Raw genomic sequence first — 17,960 nt, forward strand, 5'->3', positions numbered from 1 at the left:
TGAGTATCAGAATAGAGAACTTATCTTCACTGTTCCATTTCACCCATTGCGCCATAATCATATTCACAATAAATACCTACACATAGAAGTAAATCCTTCTATGAACACACATTATTGAACTTCCCCCAATATAAGTGTGTTTTTTTCGTATTTTTGACATAAAAAATTTAGAATTTGTTCAAAACAAGTCACAAGAACAACTGTTAGAATGAAGGCATTCTTCTACCAAACACAATATACGTCTCATTTTGACGCAATCCTTATGCATGCATGCAAGCAGAAGTTGAAAGAGTACAGAAGGAAGAGATGCCAGGAAGGCACAGTTACAGAATCCCATGGGCTGTAATTTCTCAGCTCCTTCCTCACTTACCAATTGGCAGGGGAGCCTGGGATTCCGCTGCCTGGTGCAGGCACAAGCACAGCATTCCGCTCTTCTGTCAGCCCCACCCACTGCTCGACAAGTCTTGCTTCTCGCTCAATGTCATCTTCGGTTTTCTCTATAAAAGAAAAGTTAAATGTTAGGTAACTACTGTGGTACTACAGTAGTCATATTCCTGTTTAACCATAAACTATAAACTTTTCATCTCTGCCTCCTTATAATATATTATAAAATATGGGAGTCATGGGTCAATAGAATCAGCTTTCAAGTCATCAAGTTACAATGAAATATTAAAGGGCTCCTCCCACCAGGATAGAAGCCTTCTTTGGCTGTCTGAGTCAATGGGAGGCACCTCAACTCATTTGTTATTTCACTGTGGTCGCTTGTGCAGCATGTATGTATACCAGGTTAGAGAAATGGTCTCCTCTGAAGAATGGTATGTTCAAGGAGAGTTCCAGCATTGAATGAGCAAGTGCCCTACTGCAAAAACATTTCAAGTGTGAGTAAAGCACAAGTTACTACTTGTGTAACGATATGTCTGTAAGAGACATTAGTGATAGATTCCTTACCTTAGAATATCCCCAGGCATCAGACTGGATCCGTTTTTCGTCACTAGTACCCCGCACGTCGGTAGGTGGCGTTGTGCGGCTCCGGGTCCGTCGCTGGCGTCGTGAGCGCCGAGATGACGTCAGAGACTACTTAGGCGTCACCCATGCACGCGGACGTCAGTTCTGTACACGACTTTCCACGCCAGGAACGAAAAGCCATGCAAGAAACTGACCACTGGTGCCATGAAACTAGGGCCCTGAAAGGGATGACTTAAACCCTAGAAATCAGTTCGCAGAACGGGGATGATGAGTGGGGTGATAAGGAATCTATCACTAACTAATGTCTCTTACAGATATATTGTTACACAAGTAGTAACTTGTGCATCTGAAAGAGACACGTTAGTAATAGATTCCTTACCTTAGAATAGATACCCCAGCAATACCAACCCCAGTGGTGGATGTGCGAACAAGATTACACCAGAAAGTCATGGTGAACAGAACGGACAAAGAAGCCATCTCTCCGGACTTGACTGTCAAGGCAGTAATGCTTGGTAAATGTGTGCAACGAGGCCCACATAGCTGCCTGACAAATGTCCTGCAAGGGAACCCCGCGTCCCAAAGCAGTAGTGGCTGCCGTTGTCCTGGTAGAATGGGCATGCAACCCCACAGGAGGCTCCTTCTTAGCCAACGAGTAACATGCTTTGATGCACAGAACGACCCAACGAGGGATGGTCGGTTTGTGCACAGCCTGACCTTTTTTGGCGCCCAGTAGCCAACAAAGAGCTGGTCATCCACCCGGAACTGTTGTCTGCGCTTCAGATCGAACAAAAGTGCACGTTTGGGGTCCATAAGATGGAGTCTCTCTTCCTCTTTTGAAGGATGCGGAGGCAGAAAGAAGGTGGGCAAAGTGATGGTCCACCCGATGTGGAAGGGTGTGACAACCTTTGGCAAGAAAGAAGGACGGGTCCTTAAAACTACCTTGTCCAGATTAACAGAAAGGAAAGGAGGTTTAGAAGAAAGAGCCTGGAGCTCACTCACTCTCCTGGCAGAGGTGGTAGCTACCAGGAAAGTGTCTTTAGAGTGAGAAGACGTAAAGGACAGTTATGAAGGGTCTCAACGGGAGCGCACATCAGATAGGTCAAGACAAGATTTAAGTCCCATTGAGGCATTATGAAAGGGACTGTAGGAAACATGTGTAATGCCTTTCAGGAAACGGTTAACAACCGGGGACTTAAAGAGAGAAGGCTGATCTGGCCGAAAGATAACCTTTGATAGTGACCAGAGCAGAGCCCTGCTTGGCCAAAGATAGTAGGAACAGAAGGATCTCAGAAAGAGGGGCAGAAAGGGGATCCACAGCCTTTGCTGTGCACCATGCCACAAATGTATTCCACCTGCAGGCGTATAAAGTCTTAGTGGAGGGACGCCTGGCTGCCAGAACGACAGCACAGACTTCGGGAGGAAGATCGAAAGCTGTCAACTGTCGCCGCTCAACAGAGGCTGCTGACTTCGTGCATTTGGCTTGTGAATGTCCCAAAGTTTGCGAGTTCTGGACTGCTGTGGTGGCGACACTGACTGCTATGACTGAAGTCACGATTGAATGTACACCCCGAATGTGTCTGCTGGGCTTGGTCTCTACCATACCGAAGGGAGTGCGTAGGCTTGTGTCTCTGTCACTTCAAATGGCTAAGCGTAGGGTTGCAGTGTGCTGGGGGGGTAGGAGAGCACCTGCTCTGAAAGACTGGCTGTTGGACTTGGCGCACTGTCAGGACCAACTCACCTGCTAATACGAGGAGTTGCCGTCTAAATCTAGGCCTAATGACATTTGGGGGCCATACACTACATACATGCTTGCCAGGGCAGATTCTGATTGTGGAACTGAATAAATCTGGCTGTATGCAAAGCTTAGAAAGGTTGGGATTTCATACACTGGGAGCTGGCGGGGCATCTGAGACATTATTGGTGACTATGTTGGTTTACTGTGTGGCGTTACACCAGCAGATCTTACGTCGTTACATGGCTATCGTGGCATACTTAATCTTTGAGTCTTGGGCAAAGTGAGTGTATATACTGCATATTATTGACCGGATTACCTCATGTGCACTGGCTGTGTGGTACTTTTGTATATAGTTATCTAGGGAAATAATACAGGAAGGGTTGGCTTTAAAAAACCCTACTACTACCCTGATGGTTCCGTCCATATGTTATTGCAGTCATCGGCTGGCGGGCAATCCAACAGCTTTGCAACAGGTGTTACCTAGTCGCGATCTGCCCATATCCGACACCTTTGTTACTACCAGATAGTAGGAGATAAGGACTGAAAACGCGGCCGGCCCTGTGGGGTTGTAGACGGCATGCTGTGTTAATCTGAAGAATATCTATGAATGTCTCTTGCTAATTCTGTGTTGCGAATGTGGAGCAGCCGGCCAGTTGATGGTTGTAGGCTACCAGCTGTGTTCATTACCTTATTGGACAATAAAGGTTTTTGAAACTCAAAAAACAAAACAAAAAACTGTCGCCGCTCAATCTCCACGCATGGAGGTGGAGGCTGGATAGGTTCGGGTGGAGGACCGTCCCCTGCTGCTGTAACAGAAGATCCTCCCGAAGAAGCAGTCGGATCGGTTGATCGATCGCCATGCTGAGTAGCTCGGGATACCAGTATCTTCGTGCCCATTTCAGAGCCAAAAGGATGACTTGGGCCGGTTGCGCCGAATCGTCTTCAGCACTCTGGGCAGAAGTGGTATAGGCGAAAAGGCGTACAACAGACCGCAGCTCCACTCGTGACGAAAAGCGCTGCCGAGCGAGTGCAGCCTTGGAAATTCCAACGCGCATAATTGAAGACATTGCGCGTTCTCTTCGGTGGTGAATAGATCTAACTCCCCACTGAAGTTCAGACGCCATTCGTGATCCATCAAGCACTGGCGGCTGAGTTAGTCCACCCTGGCATTCAGAGAACCTGCCAGGTGTTAAACCACCAAGGTAATGCCTTAATGTTCCAGCCATGTCCAGAGGCGCAGGGCCTCCTGACATAGGATCCACGACCCCACCCCGCCCTGTTTGTTGCAATACCACAGGGCGATGGTGTTGTCCGTGAAAACCTGCATTACACTTCCCCGGACAGTGGGAAGGAATGCCTTCAGTGCAAGTCGGATCGCCCAAAGCTCCAAAAGATTGATATGGAGCCGTGACTCCGCCGAAGACCAGAGGCCTCTGATCTCCGCCTCTCCCAAGTGGCCGCCCCATCACAGGAGGGACGCATCCGTTACCACTGTGACCTCCAGTTGGGGAAGGGAGAGGGATCTGCCATTGACCCAATCGCAATTCGTGAGCCACCTTTGCAATTGTTGTGCAGTGCCCTACGAGATCTGGACATGATCAGACAGGATGCCCTGATGTTGTGCCCACTGGAACTTCAGATCCCACTGCAGACCCCGAATATGCCATCTGGCATGTTGCACTAGCAGGATGCAGGAGGCCGGATGCAGGAGGCCATCAGGCCCAGGAGCCGGAGGGTCATCCTGACTGAAACCCGGGACAGAGGCTGAAGATTGGATATCCTGGACTCGCTGCTCGGGAGGATAAACCCGAAACAGCGTTGAATCTGGAACCGCTCCAATGAAGGGGAGCTTTTGAGAGGGACTCAGGTGTGACTTCGGCACGTTGATGGAGAATCCCAGCAAATGCAAGAGGTCAGCCGTAGTCTGAAGGTGGGTGACGACTGCCTGGGGCATGCCCGCCTTCAACAACCAGTCGTCGAGATAGGGGAAGACTTACACCGCTGACCTGCGCAGATGAGCTGCGACCACCGCCATCACTTTCGTGAACACCCGAGGGGCGCCGGTAAGGCCGAAGGGGAGCACGGCAAACTGAAAATGCTCCTGGCCTTCCGTGAACCACAGGTAACGCCGGTGGGCTGGCTGTAAGGGGATGTGAAAATATGCCTCCTGCAAGTCCAACGCTACCATCCAGTCTCCAGGGTCGAGGGCAGCCAAGACCTGAGCCAGAGTCAACATCTTGAACATCTCCTTCCTAAGGTCTAAGATGGAATGCAGGCCCCCTTTCTCCTTCTTGGGGACCAGAAAGTAGTGGGAATAACAACCACGTCCTACGTCTGGCCCAGGAACACACTCAATGGCCCCCTTGGTCATGAGGGCGTGACTTCCTGTTGGAGAAGCGCAAAGTGATCCCCTGGCATGTGGTGGAACTAAGGTGGCATGGCTGGGGGGGCAGACTCGAAGGGGAGGGAGTAGCCCCTTCAGACGATTTGCAGCACCCACTTGTCCGAAGTGACAGAGTGCCAGTGGGGAAGGTGATTTTGAATCCTGCTGCCCACCGGCATGGGGTGCACCCCAAAGCTTGGACTAGGAAGGCTTTGAGGCTGCGGAAAAATGGAGGTGGACTGACCCGCACGGTGGCCCCCTGTGCCGCCACGGCGGCCACCACGCCCCCAGCCGCGCTGAGGTTGGTTCTGCGCAGGCTTCTGGTTGAACAAACGTGTAGGGGCGCCCCTTCTGTGGCACGAAAGGAATGAAAGGTAGATGTGGCTGGGCGTGTGGAGACCCAAGGGCTTGGCCGTAGCCCGAGAGTCCTTGAAACGCTCCAGGGCACTATCTGCCTTATCGCCAAACAGGCGAGTACCATCAAAAGGCATGTCCATGAGGGAACTTTGTACATCCCCCGAAAACCCTGTGGACCGCAACCAGGCATGGCGACGCAAGGCCACCGTCGAGGAGATTGCTCTCCCCAAAAAAGTCAGCGATGTCCAGCCCACACCGAACTTCACGGCATCCTTCCCCTCCGCAACAGCTTGGGAAAGTACAGCCCGAACCTCCTCCGAGCATTGGGACAGAGTTTGTGCCACCGTTTCCCACACAGCATGAGAGTATCGGCCCAAGAGGCATGCAGTGTTGACAGACCGCAGCCCCTAGCTGGCAAAGGAAAACAGCTTCTTGCCAAACTTCTCCAGCTTTTTCGATTCCTTATCCGGTGGAGCGGTAGGGAATGCACTTTGGGAAGTGGAGGCCTGAATGACCAGGCTCTCTGGGGTCGGATGATTTGTTAAAAAGGCAGGGTCACCCGGTGCCGGGCAATGACGCCTGGCCACGTTTTAATCCACAGGAACCCCTGTGCCTGGTCTAGACCAGATGCCCATCAAAACATCCGTCAAGGCCTCATTGAACGGAAGCAGAGGTTCCATAGAACTTGCCGCCGGCTGAAGCACTTCAGTAAGGAGGTTTGTCTTGAGAGTAACAGTACGCAGATCAAGGTCACCACAGTATATGTGGCACCTTCCTCCATAACAGCAGGAGGAGAGACAAACCCAGGCTCAGAGGAGAGGTCAAGGCCACCTGCATCCTCAGAGTCCTCCGCCCACTCATGTTCGGACTCGCACTGCCATGCAAGAGGGTCTTCCGACCCCTCTCAGTCATCCCCTTCCTCCACGGCCCAAGGCACAGGCTGCAGCGGTGGGGGAGGCACAGGGGAAAACAATTGCTCCTAAGGCGACTGTAACGGCGCCGGCTAGCACTGATTTGGCTCCATGTCCCAATTAGGGTCCCAAGCCGAAACAAAATTGACCGGAAACTCGGACAAAAATGGAGGTGGGATGAACGGGACCCATTGCAGCGCTGGTAACGGAGTCACAGGGGGCGCTGGAGCCATCGGCGGAGGACCTTGCGGCGCCGGGCCCAGAGCCACCGTCAAGCAAGGGCCCTCAGTAGGGACTGCAGGGCCAGAAGGCGCGCCGGAGGGAGCCCTAGACCTGAAAAGGTGGTCCATGGCAGCAAGGAATTCTTGCACCTGGGCCGGAGTCGCTGACGGACCCGGATAAGGTGGGTAGGCCGCGGGACTCCTGGCCCCCTCGTCTGCATCCGGAGACGGACATGGGGGACGTCAGAGAGCATAAATGCTTCTTCTACTTTTTCTTGTGACGCCTCTTACCCGATTCTGCGGGTGAAGACTTTGACCCCGAGGTGCGACGATGATGGCTCCGCGGTCGGTCCCTCGAGCGACCCCTGGACCTCGTACGGCGCAGAGATGACTGCTGGGCCTCCAGTAGCTTTAGGGACCGCTCCCGCAAAGCCTTTGGAGCCATGGCCAGACAGTCGGAACATGACTGCGAGTCATGGTCACACTCCAGGCCCAGGCATCCCTACACGGCACCAGGAGTCAAGACTCAAGAATTAGAGACAAAAGTCACAAACAAGTTAGTCAAAAAGTGACTAAGGTACGTGCTCCAACCGGATCTGTGCTTGATGGCGCGAAAAAAAAAAGAAATAAGGCATAGATATATATCAGACAAGGCAATCGACTTGTTAGATCAAATAAGCATTTTTATTCACTCATGATGGCACATTAGAATTTATATCTCTATTGTCTCCCTTATAGGCGACTTCAACAATGAGCCTGCAAAAGGGTTACTTTCCTGGGATAATCATTTGTGAACACACTCCATTAACTCTGCCACATTCGTGTAGGCAAGCATTGAATTTAAAGAACTCTGGCTAATACACAAAGGCATTATATATTCCGCTCAATCTTGGCTTAAAGGATGCGATCTATTTGCACTTCTATAGCAATCTTTCTAGATGAGGCCAAATCAGAGATTGGAACTAGAGAAGTACAGCAATTCTGGCCCAGGGACAGTGACCATTAAGCATGCACATTGTTAACCGACTGAGGTCAGATGGTGTACTCTTAGGTCTACTGTTCCACAAGAAGAACAGAAAGAAAGGTCTCCCTCCACAAGGAGGCACTGTAGATGTGACCAGAGGTCCACTGTATGAGACAAATCTTGTTATGGGGAAGCACCAAACTGAGTCAATTGCCATTCGATCGCTACATGTTGCAGTTTATGTGCCTAAAACTGTTTTTGAACTCTTGTATTCAAATTCTAGCATTTTGGAGCACCAGACGTTTCTCTTCCATTTGCTGCAAGAGATATTTCAAGGACCAACTAAACAAGGCTGTGTGCAGTAGACGATGTTAGTAAACATGTAAAAGCAGTGGCTGGACAAGATGTCAATCAGACACCAATGGGGAAACATCCTTTACAACGCAACTTTTACCAAGCAGTGCCTTTACGACGCAACTTTTACATCGCAAACCATTACAGCGCATTGCGCTGGGGGGCGCTCTAGGATAGGGAATAGGTTTAATTTATTGTCCAACACCTTCCCTACTATCCACGGGGACTGGAGTTGGAATAGTAAATTAAACTATTCACTATCCAGCGCCCCAAAGCACTATGCGTTGTAATGGTATGCGTTGTAAAAACCGCGTTGTAAAAGCATGCGATGTAAAAGCATGCGTTGTAATGTCATACATCCGACACCAATATCACACTAACTAGGCGTTCCATAAAAATGCAATTACTGGTGCATAAAGGACAAACCAAAGATATGAAAAGAAGTGTGACCCAAAGGAAAATAAACTTTGCAGATTTGAACAAACTGGAGAGTTTTGTTGAAAGGTCAATGTTTTCAAAATTTCACATTACATCAAATAATTCAGTCCACTTTGATCTATGAGAATAAAACAGATAAAATGCATAGGGAGATGTCAGAGTAGGGGCAGGGTAACAAAGGAGGGCTGCATGTGCCTTGCTGTTCAAACCTGCACACTAAAGCCAGTAAACACCGGCTTAGCACCATCTAATAACAGCTGATTTTGAAAATTCCTAAAGTAAGTGCACTTTGGTCACAAGTTGCAGGCAATTTCCACTCAAAACTTAAAAGTGATCACATTCTGAAAATGAAAGCTTGCCATTCATCCACCGTAAAAAAAAGCTTTCTAGAAATAAACGTTCTCTTCATTGTGATTCCTTAGGCTTTTATAGACCACACATTTGGGAACAAAAATTAAGTGAACATTTATTAATAATTTTTCCATTCCGTACTTATGCAATTTATAATAAAATAAAAGGCATAACATTGGAATGTTTGTCAGCATGTGGACTGTCAGATTACAAACAAATTAACCTGTACAAATAAAGTAAAAGGAACAGCTGATCAATTATGAGCAGTTATTGCTTAAACAATACCTCTTCTAATGCATACCATTAAGGCACTAGAGTTCGGATAGCTCTGTAGGTAAATGCACACAATCTTTAGATTAGCCTGTGGAATATTGAGGGCACAGAAACATCAAAATCTGCATAAGCATGCCCGCCCAGTTGAGTTTAGAAACAAGTCGGCCAGTCACAAATCGCCCATGGGTAATTCACATGTTCACTTTGGGATATAATACATCTTTCATGGAAGTGGATGTGTCGAGGTATCTACAAACCTTGCTTATTGATTATTTTCTGAATGTGCTCGTCTAAGTATTCTTTCCGCTTTAATAGTGCTTCTGACCACCGCTCCCTTACAGTGTTTAAATCTTCCTCCTGGTGAGGGTGTGGAACACAGGAAAAGAGGTTAGTAAAATTCACTGTAAGACAAAGGAGAAGAAAATTTGTTTTTTCCACAAGAAACACCCAGCAGATCGTGTAATTGACAGCAATGCCATTCAACAGCTCTGTGTGTCTGGTTAATTAAGTTACCTTTAGGAATAATATGAGGCAGAGTTTTGCTCACTGTGCCCCCAAGTCACAAATCTATTGCATTTGTGTTTTTCATCCCCCCCCCCCTCAAAACAAAACATCAAATAGGGGAACATCAAAATTTGCAACATAGAATAGACAACTAAAATGGATTCTGGTCACAGAGAGGTGTTTGTCCAGATAAAACGACAACCAAGAACTGTTGAAAGGCACATAGCACCAGATGACATAATACAGTGCTCCTCCCTGATACCATCTCTTCGTAAGACTCAAAGCCCAGCCACCAACCCCCTCCACCCTGTAACAATTAAGAGAATTAGCAGCAGTGGCCAGTTCAATATTCCATGCCATTAGAAACCCACATGCAATCATGCTTTCTGGCAGTGCCACCTGTGAGAATGTTTTAATTATGGGCATTGATTCGAATCGGCAAGAAGCACGCAACAGCCCGCATGAAGTTAGTTAATTAATTCATTGGACAGACACTATAAGAAAGAGGGGAGCACATCCAGCGCTATCGACTGCCCTGGCCCTATTTTCGAAAAAAACAGAAAAATCTATGATTATTAAAAAAAAAAAATTCTACAAAGGTTACACTCAACATAAGAACAACAGAAAAAAATACTTTCAGGGTTACTCTTCTACTTTGACTTTGTCTCCTTCCTACAGTGCAGTTGGCAGTTCCCTGTGCAGCGGGCAGGATTGAGAAAATGTCTTCGAAAGAACGCTATCACTTTAACAGAACTCTGGAGCGCTTCTAGTGGGGGGAGTCAGTCGCGAGCATGTGATCCACCCCTTAAATGTGAGTCACCATCCACTACACACAGTGTCTACATACTTGTAAGATTGTAGCACAGAATAAGCTGTTTGAAGAGACAGTCAAGTGGGCACAGTGAAGGAGAGATAGGGAGATGCGGAATCACAAATAGGGTGCTTTCTTATTATTGTCCCCACCTTACAAACTGGTTGGGAAACACACTTGGGATCTACAAAAATGCTAACGGGTGGACGACAGCGCATGGCCAGCCAGGCTTCAAATAAATAAAGTTGCACAAAACGTACCGAATTAAAGCTGCATCGGGTCTAGAAGGTACATGAGCAAGTTGTGTTTGCAGAAAGCATACAGACTAACTACAGATTTCTGCATTTCAAATGTTTATAATAGGGGCATGTCTTTAAAAAGCCACTGATGCTGACCTTTTGTCTGGTGGAACAAGCATTTTTATCTCTCCGGATCCTGAATTCCTTTAACGTTGCAAAAAGTGTAAATGTTATGGAAATAAAATGATAATGGTGGCATTAGCGCTCTTTATTGGCTGCAATAAGACCACCATTTGTGACAAACAGATGCTCAGTAAATCTGGAGAGTTTTGTTCTTTCTAGAAAAAATCTAAGACCTTGTGAGAGAAATATAATGTCCAAGGGCCGCTTCAGCCAAACAAGACCCGGTAGACAATTTCTTGATTTAATTGACATTTAATTAAAACCTTCATAATGAAAAAACCATTTGAATGGCAACCATGCTCTTGTGACAGGTGATATAAAGCCTTTCGGAAGAGAGCCCGAAGCTTGTTGTTTCGTCTGCCAGTAGTGATAACTATTAAAAATGATGTCTTCCTTGTCACCAAAATATGTCACACCAAGGTATGGTTTTAAAGGGTTTATGAACATGGTATGGCCAAACCGAACTGAACCGTTAATTTTCAGGTCAAGATGGAGTAAGCAGATTGTGCCTCTTATAGACAGGAAAGGCGTCATGGGGGAGTTATTTATGATAAATGGCTCCTCCTCTAGAAAGGGTATCAGAGAATGTACTCATGAGTGGTGGCAGATTGGAGAGGAGGTAGAGTTTTCGCAAGAGCAAAAAGAAAAACACTACTTTCGTCCATCTCCATGTTCCATAAATACAAACGTTCAAAAACTGGTTACACTGAAGTGGAAGATCCCAAACTTTTACCAACCATTCAATTAAACTGATGCAGAGGAAGCTCATGTTTTCACTTTGAGGATATTTCTAAAGCATTCACAGAAAGCATCAAACGAATGTCAGTATATATGCATGTATGTTTGTAGTGTATTTGTAAAGCACAGGAATCACCCCCGAAGGGGTATTTCCGCGATGTCGAAGAGCGAGAGTTAGGCAGGCGCGAGCCACCACAACTTAAGCTTTAAACAATTCCATCTCCAGGAGTTTCCTGAAGCGAGTGAGACTGGTGCATTGCGCAAGTTCTCTGGTAAGGTGTTCCAGTATTTCGGGGCCAGATAGGCAACCGTTTTGCCTCCTAATCAGATTTTCCAAAAACGCACGACCACTAACAGCCCCTTACCTTCCGAAAGGAGACCGCTTTTCGGACAGTAAATTATAACCTTGTTTACCAGATAGCTGGCAAACAAGGTTGGGCTCGCACCATAAAGAGCTTTATGAGCTAGGCAGCAGAGCTTAAATTGTATTCTCTGACGGATAGGGAGATTTCAACAGTGCCCCGGGGTAGTGTGCAGTGGTTTCTTGAGGGCTAGTCGTGCGGCCACATTTTGGACAATCTGCTAAGCAGAGATTCATTCACGGCTGCCAATAGAGCATTGCAATAGTCCAGGCGACCAATATTCAGAGCCTGAAATAGGGTTCTGCGTACAGAAAGGGGCAGCCATAAGAACACTCTACGCAGGAGACTCAGGGTATGGTAGATGGTCCCTAGAGTGGTCAAAATTTGGTTTTTCATAGATTGCTGAGTATCCAGTTGGATCCCTACTTTTTGGCCACCATGGTGGGAGAGGGAGCAGGGCCCAGCACTGCCTGCCACCACTCAGGGGTCCAGGTTGTTTGTGCAGCGACAAACAGCAAGATTTCTGCTTTTGTTGCGTTAGCTGTAGGAAATGCTCCGTTATCTACTCTGATATGGCTAGCATGCTGATCAACTAGCTCCTTGTCTTTATCAAAATACAGGAGTAGATGTGTGTCGTCAACGTAAGAGAACAGCGTAAAGAAGCACTCCCGGATGACGTTCGCAAGGGGGGGGGCACATAGATGTTAAACAAAGGTGGCTCAACCAGGAGCCCTGGGGCACCCCCGTGTTCAGCTTCAGGGTTAGCGATCGGAAAGGGCCCAGATTGATGGTCTGCACGCGTTGGTCTAAGAAGCTTACAAGCCAGTTCAGAGCTTGTCCCTGCAGACCGGCCTCTCTCAGTCACAGTATCAGCTTCTGATGAGAGACTGTGTCAAAAGCTGATGTCAAATCCAACAAGACCAACAGCTCAGCTTTATTATCATGCAAGGCTAGTTTGATATAATCAGTGACCCTGATGAGAGTTCTCTGTGCAGTGATTAGGTCTGAACCCAGACTGCGAGGGATCAAGAATTGTCCTCGAGGTGGTTCATTAATTGGGTATTAACATGACTTTCCGCCAATTTGCTCAAGAGCGGTAGGAGCGAGATGGGACGACAATTGGAAAGGACTTCGGCCGGCACCTGCTCTTTTTTCTTAATCAGAAGTACTTGGGTGGTTTTCCAGTCAAGAGGAAGACTACCCTCACTAAAAGAGGTGTTCACGATCTCTGCAATAGGGGCAGCTAAGAAAGGGGCGAGGAGAGCATGTTTGTGGGCAGGCATAACATTCAGAGGGGATCCGGATTTTGCCAATCTTAGCATGGCTTCCACCTGCAAGACCTGATTAGGATTAAAATGATTCAGGAATTTACCTAAGGATTCTGGTTGTACAGATTCAGAGATGGAAGACATCACCGGATTAGTGTTTTGTGAAAATTGATTGTAAATTGAATTGATTTTATCACAAAGTTCCAGCGAGGAGGTAATCTGCTGGGTGCAGGCAGAGGGATTAGTAAAGAAGTTCAGAATTTTATAAAGCTCCTTTGATGAGTTTCCTGCCAGATTAAGTTTAGTGATCAGGTGATCTTTACATGCCTTTTTTTAATTCTTATGGTAGATGGAGAGGGCCAATTTAAAATTAAGCCTTTCTCTTTCCAACTTGGATTTGCGCCAGGATTTTTCCGAGTGTTTACAACAGGCTGTTTCCCTGCGTAAATCAGCAGTGTACCAATCTTCACTTTTTTTTGGAGCGTTACTGACCTGATGTGTCGCAGGAGCCAGTCTATCACATCGCACACGAGTTTCATAATGACATCCATATGTTCATTAAAAACTGGAGGGACGTATATTTTACTACAGGACACATATGTGATTGTGTGCCACCATCTTTGTAGACTGTTCAGGGAGCGGCCCGTCAAGTGATGCCTAGGGGAGCCATTCAACCGAAAAGGAATCATAGAATGGTCTGACCATATCAATGGACAGGCAGGCTCAGCAACAATAAGGGAAGAGTTAGTAAATATGATGTCCAGAGTATGGCCAGCTGAATGTGTGGGTCCAGAGTTAATCTTATCTAGGCCTAGAGTGGCCATGTCGGCTAAGAAACTTGCTACCTCAGGACTCTCCTTCTCTTCACTATGGACATTAAAATCTCCAAGTAACAAGAAGTGTTTGGACGTAATAGTATGAGGTGCAATTTTCTCCAATAGTTTTAGATTGAAATCTTTTAGTGGCCCTGGGGGGCGATAGATAAGAGCTCCTTTTAACATTTCCTGAGGTGTCAGCGCAATTTTAAATCTACACATTTCCATTGAGTTGTCTAAAATGGAGTCAATCACTGTGACTTTCAGATCCTTCCTATAGATTCTTCCCTACTCTGTCCATATGTAGTTTGATTTATAATGGAAGACATAGGCGTCAGCTGCTTTTATGCTTGAGCAAGGAAAGCAGAACTTTTTCCATGGGTCGTAGTGTTTAGGGTGCAGGAGATAAGAAATTCCAAAGAAGAGAAGACACTAAAACATTTCCTGCATTCTCATGCTCCCTGGATTGCCACCATCTCTTCTCGGGTCTGGAATGAGCTATTATTCTAAGATTATTTTCAAATGGACATATTTTACCAGAATGTTATTTAATAGGATGTAATGTAGTTGCTGGCCTACCTTTGTACCATTGTAGGTTTTAAATGTTTGTTCCCAATTTAAAAAAAAACAGAGCAGGTGGTGACTGATCAATGTTGAGATGATAATGGAGGAGATTTGAGATCTGAAAAGTAGCAGTACTTAAGTGAGGACAGCGCCTAGGATCATGTGATACTGGAGAGGATGAAAATGTCAATGGCTATAAGTAAAACAGTCAGGATACATTTTAAAACATTTTTTTCATTGGCATCAGTAAAGAGCAACGTCAAGTACTGATTTTCTCCCCCCATTTGTCAGAAGCTTTTTATTTTTATACCTAGGAACTTATACTTCCCTACCCAAAACATGGTCTGGCTCCAGAAGGAACTGCAAGTTGAGATTTTAAATCCTTACTGCCTAAATCCTTAACCTCTTGGATGCTCATGACGAGCTCAGCTCGTCATGAGCGACAGCGCTCCGGTGCTCATGACGAGCGGAGCTCGTCATGACCGCGCCCGTTACTTGGAACGCTCGCACGCTGGGCTGATTCCCCTGCTGTGCTGAACGTTCCATGGGAACGGGCGCGGTCATGACGAGCTCAGCTCGTCATGAGCACCGGAGCGCCGTGGCTCATGACGAGCTGACCTCGTCATGAGCATGGGGGCGCTGTACGTGCCCCCCGCCCCCAGCACAGCGGGGAATCCCCCTAGCTGCGAAGGGGTTAAGGAGAGATTTAAACATCTTTAGAGCACGTCAAGGTGTATTTTACATAATCAGTCCATTGAACACCAAACAAATCAGGTACGACTGAGAGTAAAGTAATGGCAGTGGGACATTTGAGGGAAATTATACAACTTCTGGAGGCATTTGGTAAAGACTCCATGTGCGTCTTTGGAGGATGTGGTATAGGGAGCCTGATCAACTTCAGGATGCGGCACGTCAATACAAGATGGCCTAGCACTGATATACATTGATGACTACCATACCATGCCTGGTACTGAACTCTCTTGCTGAAGCTCAAGAGCTTCAGTCTAAGAGCAAAGTTGAGGGTCTCTCTTAGTACTGACCCTCAAACAATATATAGATTTGAATTTGTTTAACAGGGACATTGAATGAATTCCAGCAGATAAAACAAGAGAACTTACTAAATTGTGGTTCCCCAAGCACATGACGCGAGTCCTGTGAAGGTCAGTCCCAGAAAACTACTTTCAGAAAAAATTCACTATTTGAAATGAAATGCATGGTAGAGGGAGGCAGAATAATAACAAATAACCCTTCATGGAAGAAGAAGAAGGCACCATCCAAAAAGGAAAATCACTGCACTGCAATAGATACAACTGCATCTGTCCTGGTAGGTGGAAATAAGACCAGTATATGACAGTTGGTGAGGCATGTTTAGAAAGGAAACATGCACAGGGAGAGACACTTGCGCTTGGAGGGCTCCAAAATTCCTTTAAGTGAAAGCGTTTTTACAAAAGCTCTTTTCTGTTCTAGTCTGTGGCACATATGGGAGGGTATAAAACAATAGCCATTCAATTGTGCGATAATCATTCAAAGTGATAATGTAGGCACCCTTTTATCAAAACTTTCCGTAACTTTTCAGGAATCCTATCATCAGGATGAACCTTGCACACAACTGTACACATTGAACAAGAAAATGTTCAGAGACATGCACCGTCGTACATAAAAGCAGTGAAGCCCAGAAGTCCAAGCTACTGCCATCAAGACGCAAACACGAAACACTATTTGCTATGCTTTTTAATGGCCAATTCCATTGATAGGTCTCAGCACTGAGGTTATGAATTATGGTTACGCATGTGGATGAACAGCAATACATCTGGAGTCAACTCAATAGATCGCCTGAAAGCAGATAATACACACTCATTGCAGTCAGTAGATGAACATACAAGGTATCCAGGCTGGATATGCACGTCAAAAAGCCTTTCAAATCAGTTTGCCAGAAGGATTCCACTACTATGGTACAAATCTCTGTGATACCCTCGGTGTGTACAATTACTGGTAGCTGAATTTCAGAAGCCTTTTCAATGTGACCATGGCAGTAGTCACAAAGTGGATAGGTGGACCAAAATAGTGGAGGACTTTGGATATCTCTGACAAGCTCAAATATGCCTCACCACTGACTTTATAAGTTGGCAGACCAATGTTGGCTATAATCTCTTATTTATTCACAGGAATATGCAGCTACATAAAATATATAAACTACATTTCGATCCACAGGGTGTACTTATTTGCGGTATTTAACTGTACCTATCATTATGTTAGAAGATATCCAAAAGTGGCCAATTACCCCAAACAAAAATCCTTTCAACCAAGTACAACATTAGTGTTAAAATAATACGCTGTCACACACTTTGTAAAAATCTGATAAGAAGTCCATGTTATTTTGCTACAACTCAGCAAACAAGTTGTCATGGTGTGTGATAGGCGTTGTGGTTATTATAGAAATGCTTATGACAATGATCAACAGGTAACAGTAGTATGTAAATCAGAGTTATTTTGTCAGAAGATTTGGCACTAGAGAGTGACTGATGACATTTCAAAGTAAATCACCAAAGTAAATGAAAGAAGAGTGACTGGGGAACATGTTTCTGGGGTATGTGAGTTAATCAGGTTAACTGCTTGCTTTAAAGCCAAACGTTCTTGCTTCGATGCCCTGGAGCACTTTCTACGTGCTGACCCTTAGCAGAGATGTGCCCCATGCCACATGATTGACAGCAGCAGCAATACTACCTGATAACTATCCATATCATCATCATCACCACCACCAACATCATCATCTCTCTGGTAGGAAAAAATAAATCTTGTGAACACAAAATACATTCACCTTTGTTGAAGACTGGTGAGAACAGAACACAATAAAGCAAGAGAAAGTATATGCCAAATTATATCAACTAAAGCAACAATTCAAGAAAATACTAAAAAAACATAAAAATGTTAATTCTAAATGCTTATGTATTATTGCAGTCTATGGCACATGCTGCCATTTATTGTAGAACGGATCCATTTGACACAAAAAGGCAACTTGTCTGTGATTGATAAGATACCATTACAGTGTCCCAAGACAACTGTTGCTAAATGTTGGAAGAAGAAATAAGCATTTTCTGGATGGATTTTTTACCTATGCCCTCTTGGCCACTATTAGAGTTAATTTGTTCCTTGCTTTGCTCCCTTGATCATCTTAATATGTTTGGCGAGGCACTGGAAAAAAATGAAGGGGAAAGTCACTAGATAAAGGGAAGGAGGGCGGTCTGGAAGAAATACATGAACCCATTTGTTTGCAACTCAAAACTGTAACCTAAAACTACAAATGGTTCGAGTAAGATGCATCCTTGTATTTGAGACGCTCAGCAGTGGACCACATGCACAGTGTTACTGATCATTAGCCATTGGGTATATAGGCAAACTTTTATGAGAATAATAGGCTGGGTTGCTTTAATCAAAGGTGGCCATAATGCGCTCCTGCCTAATGGCAAAGTTGTATGGCAAGACTGCAGCAACAACTTGAGACACCTAGGCAGGAGCACGCGGG

General features: G+C 45.9%; 1 protein-coding gene across 4 annotated transcripts in view; it reads right to left on the minus strand.

Annotated features, from left to right (window-relative positions):
* KIF13A (kinesin family member 13A) overlaps nt 1–17,960 on the minus strand; it is an 836,323-nt gene that overhangs the window by 210,070 nt on the left and 608,293 nt on the right. For 3 of the 4 annotated variants that reach the window (XM_078687977.1, XM_078687976.1, XM_078687974.1), the window contains 3 exons: nt 17,162–17,212; nt 9,211–9,310; nt 371–497 (listed from right to left, as the gene is read on the minus strand). In XM_078687977.1, coding sequence (XP_078544103.1) covers nt 371–497; nt 9,211–9,310; nt 17,162–17,212 — 278 coding nt within the window. The remainder of the gene's footprint in view (nt 1–370; nt 498–9,210; nt 9,311–17,161; nt 17,213–17,960) is intronic. The other variant, XM_078687975.1, reaches the window with a different exon arrangement.

The sequence above is a fragment of the Lissotriton helveticus genome, chromosome 4_1 (assembly GCF_964261635.1).
Source record: "Lissotriton helveticus chromosome 4_1, aLisHel1.1, whole genome shotgun sequence".
Taxonomy (NCBI): domain Eukaryota; kingdom Metazoa; phylum Chordata; class Amphibia; order Caudata; family Salamandridae; genus Lissotriton; species Lissotriton helveticus.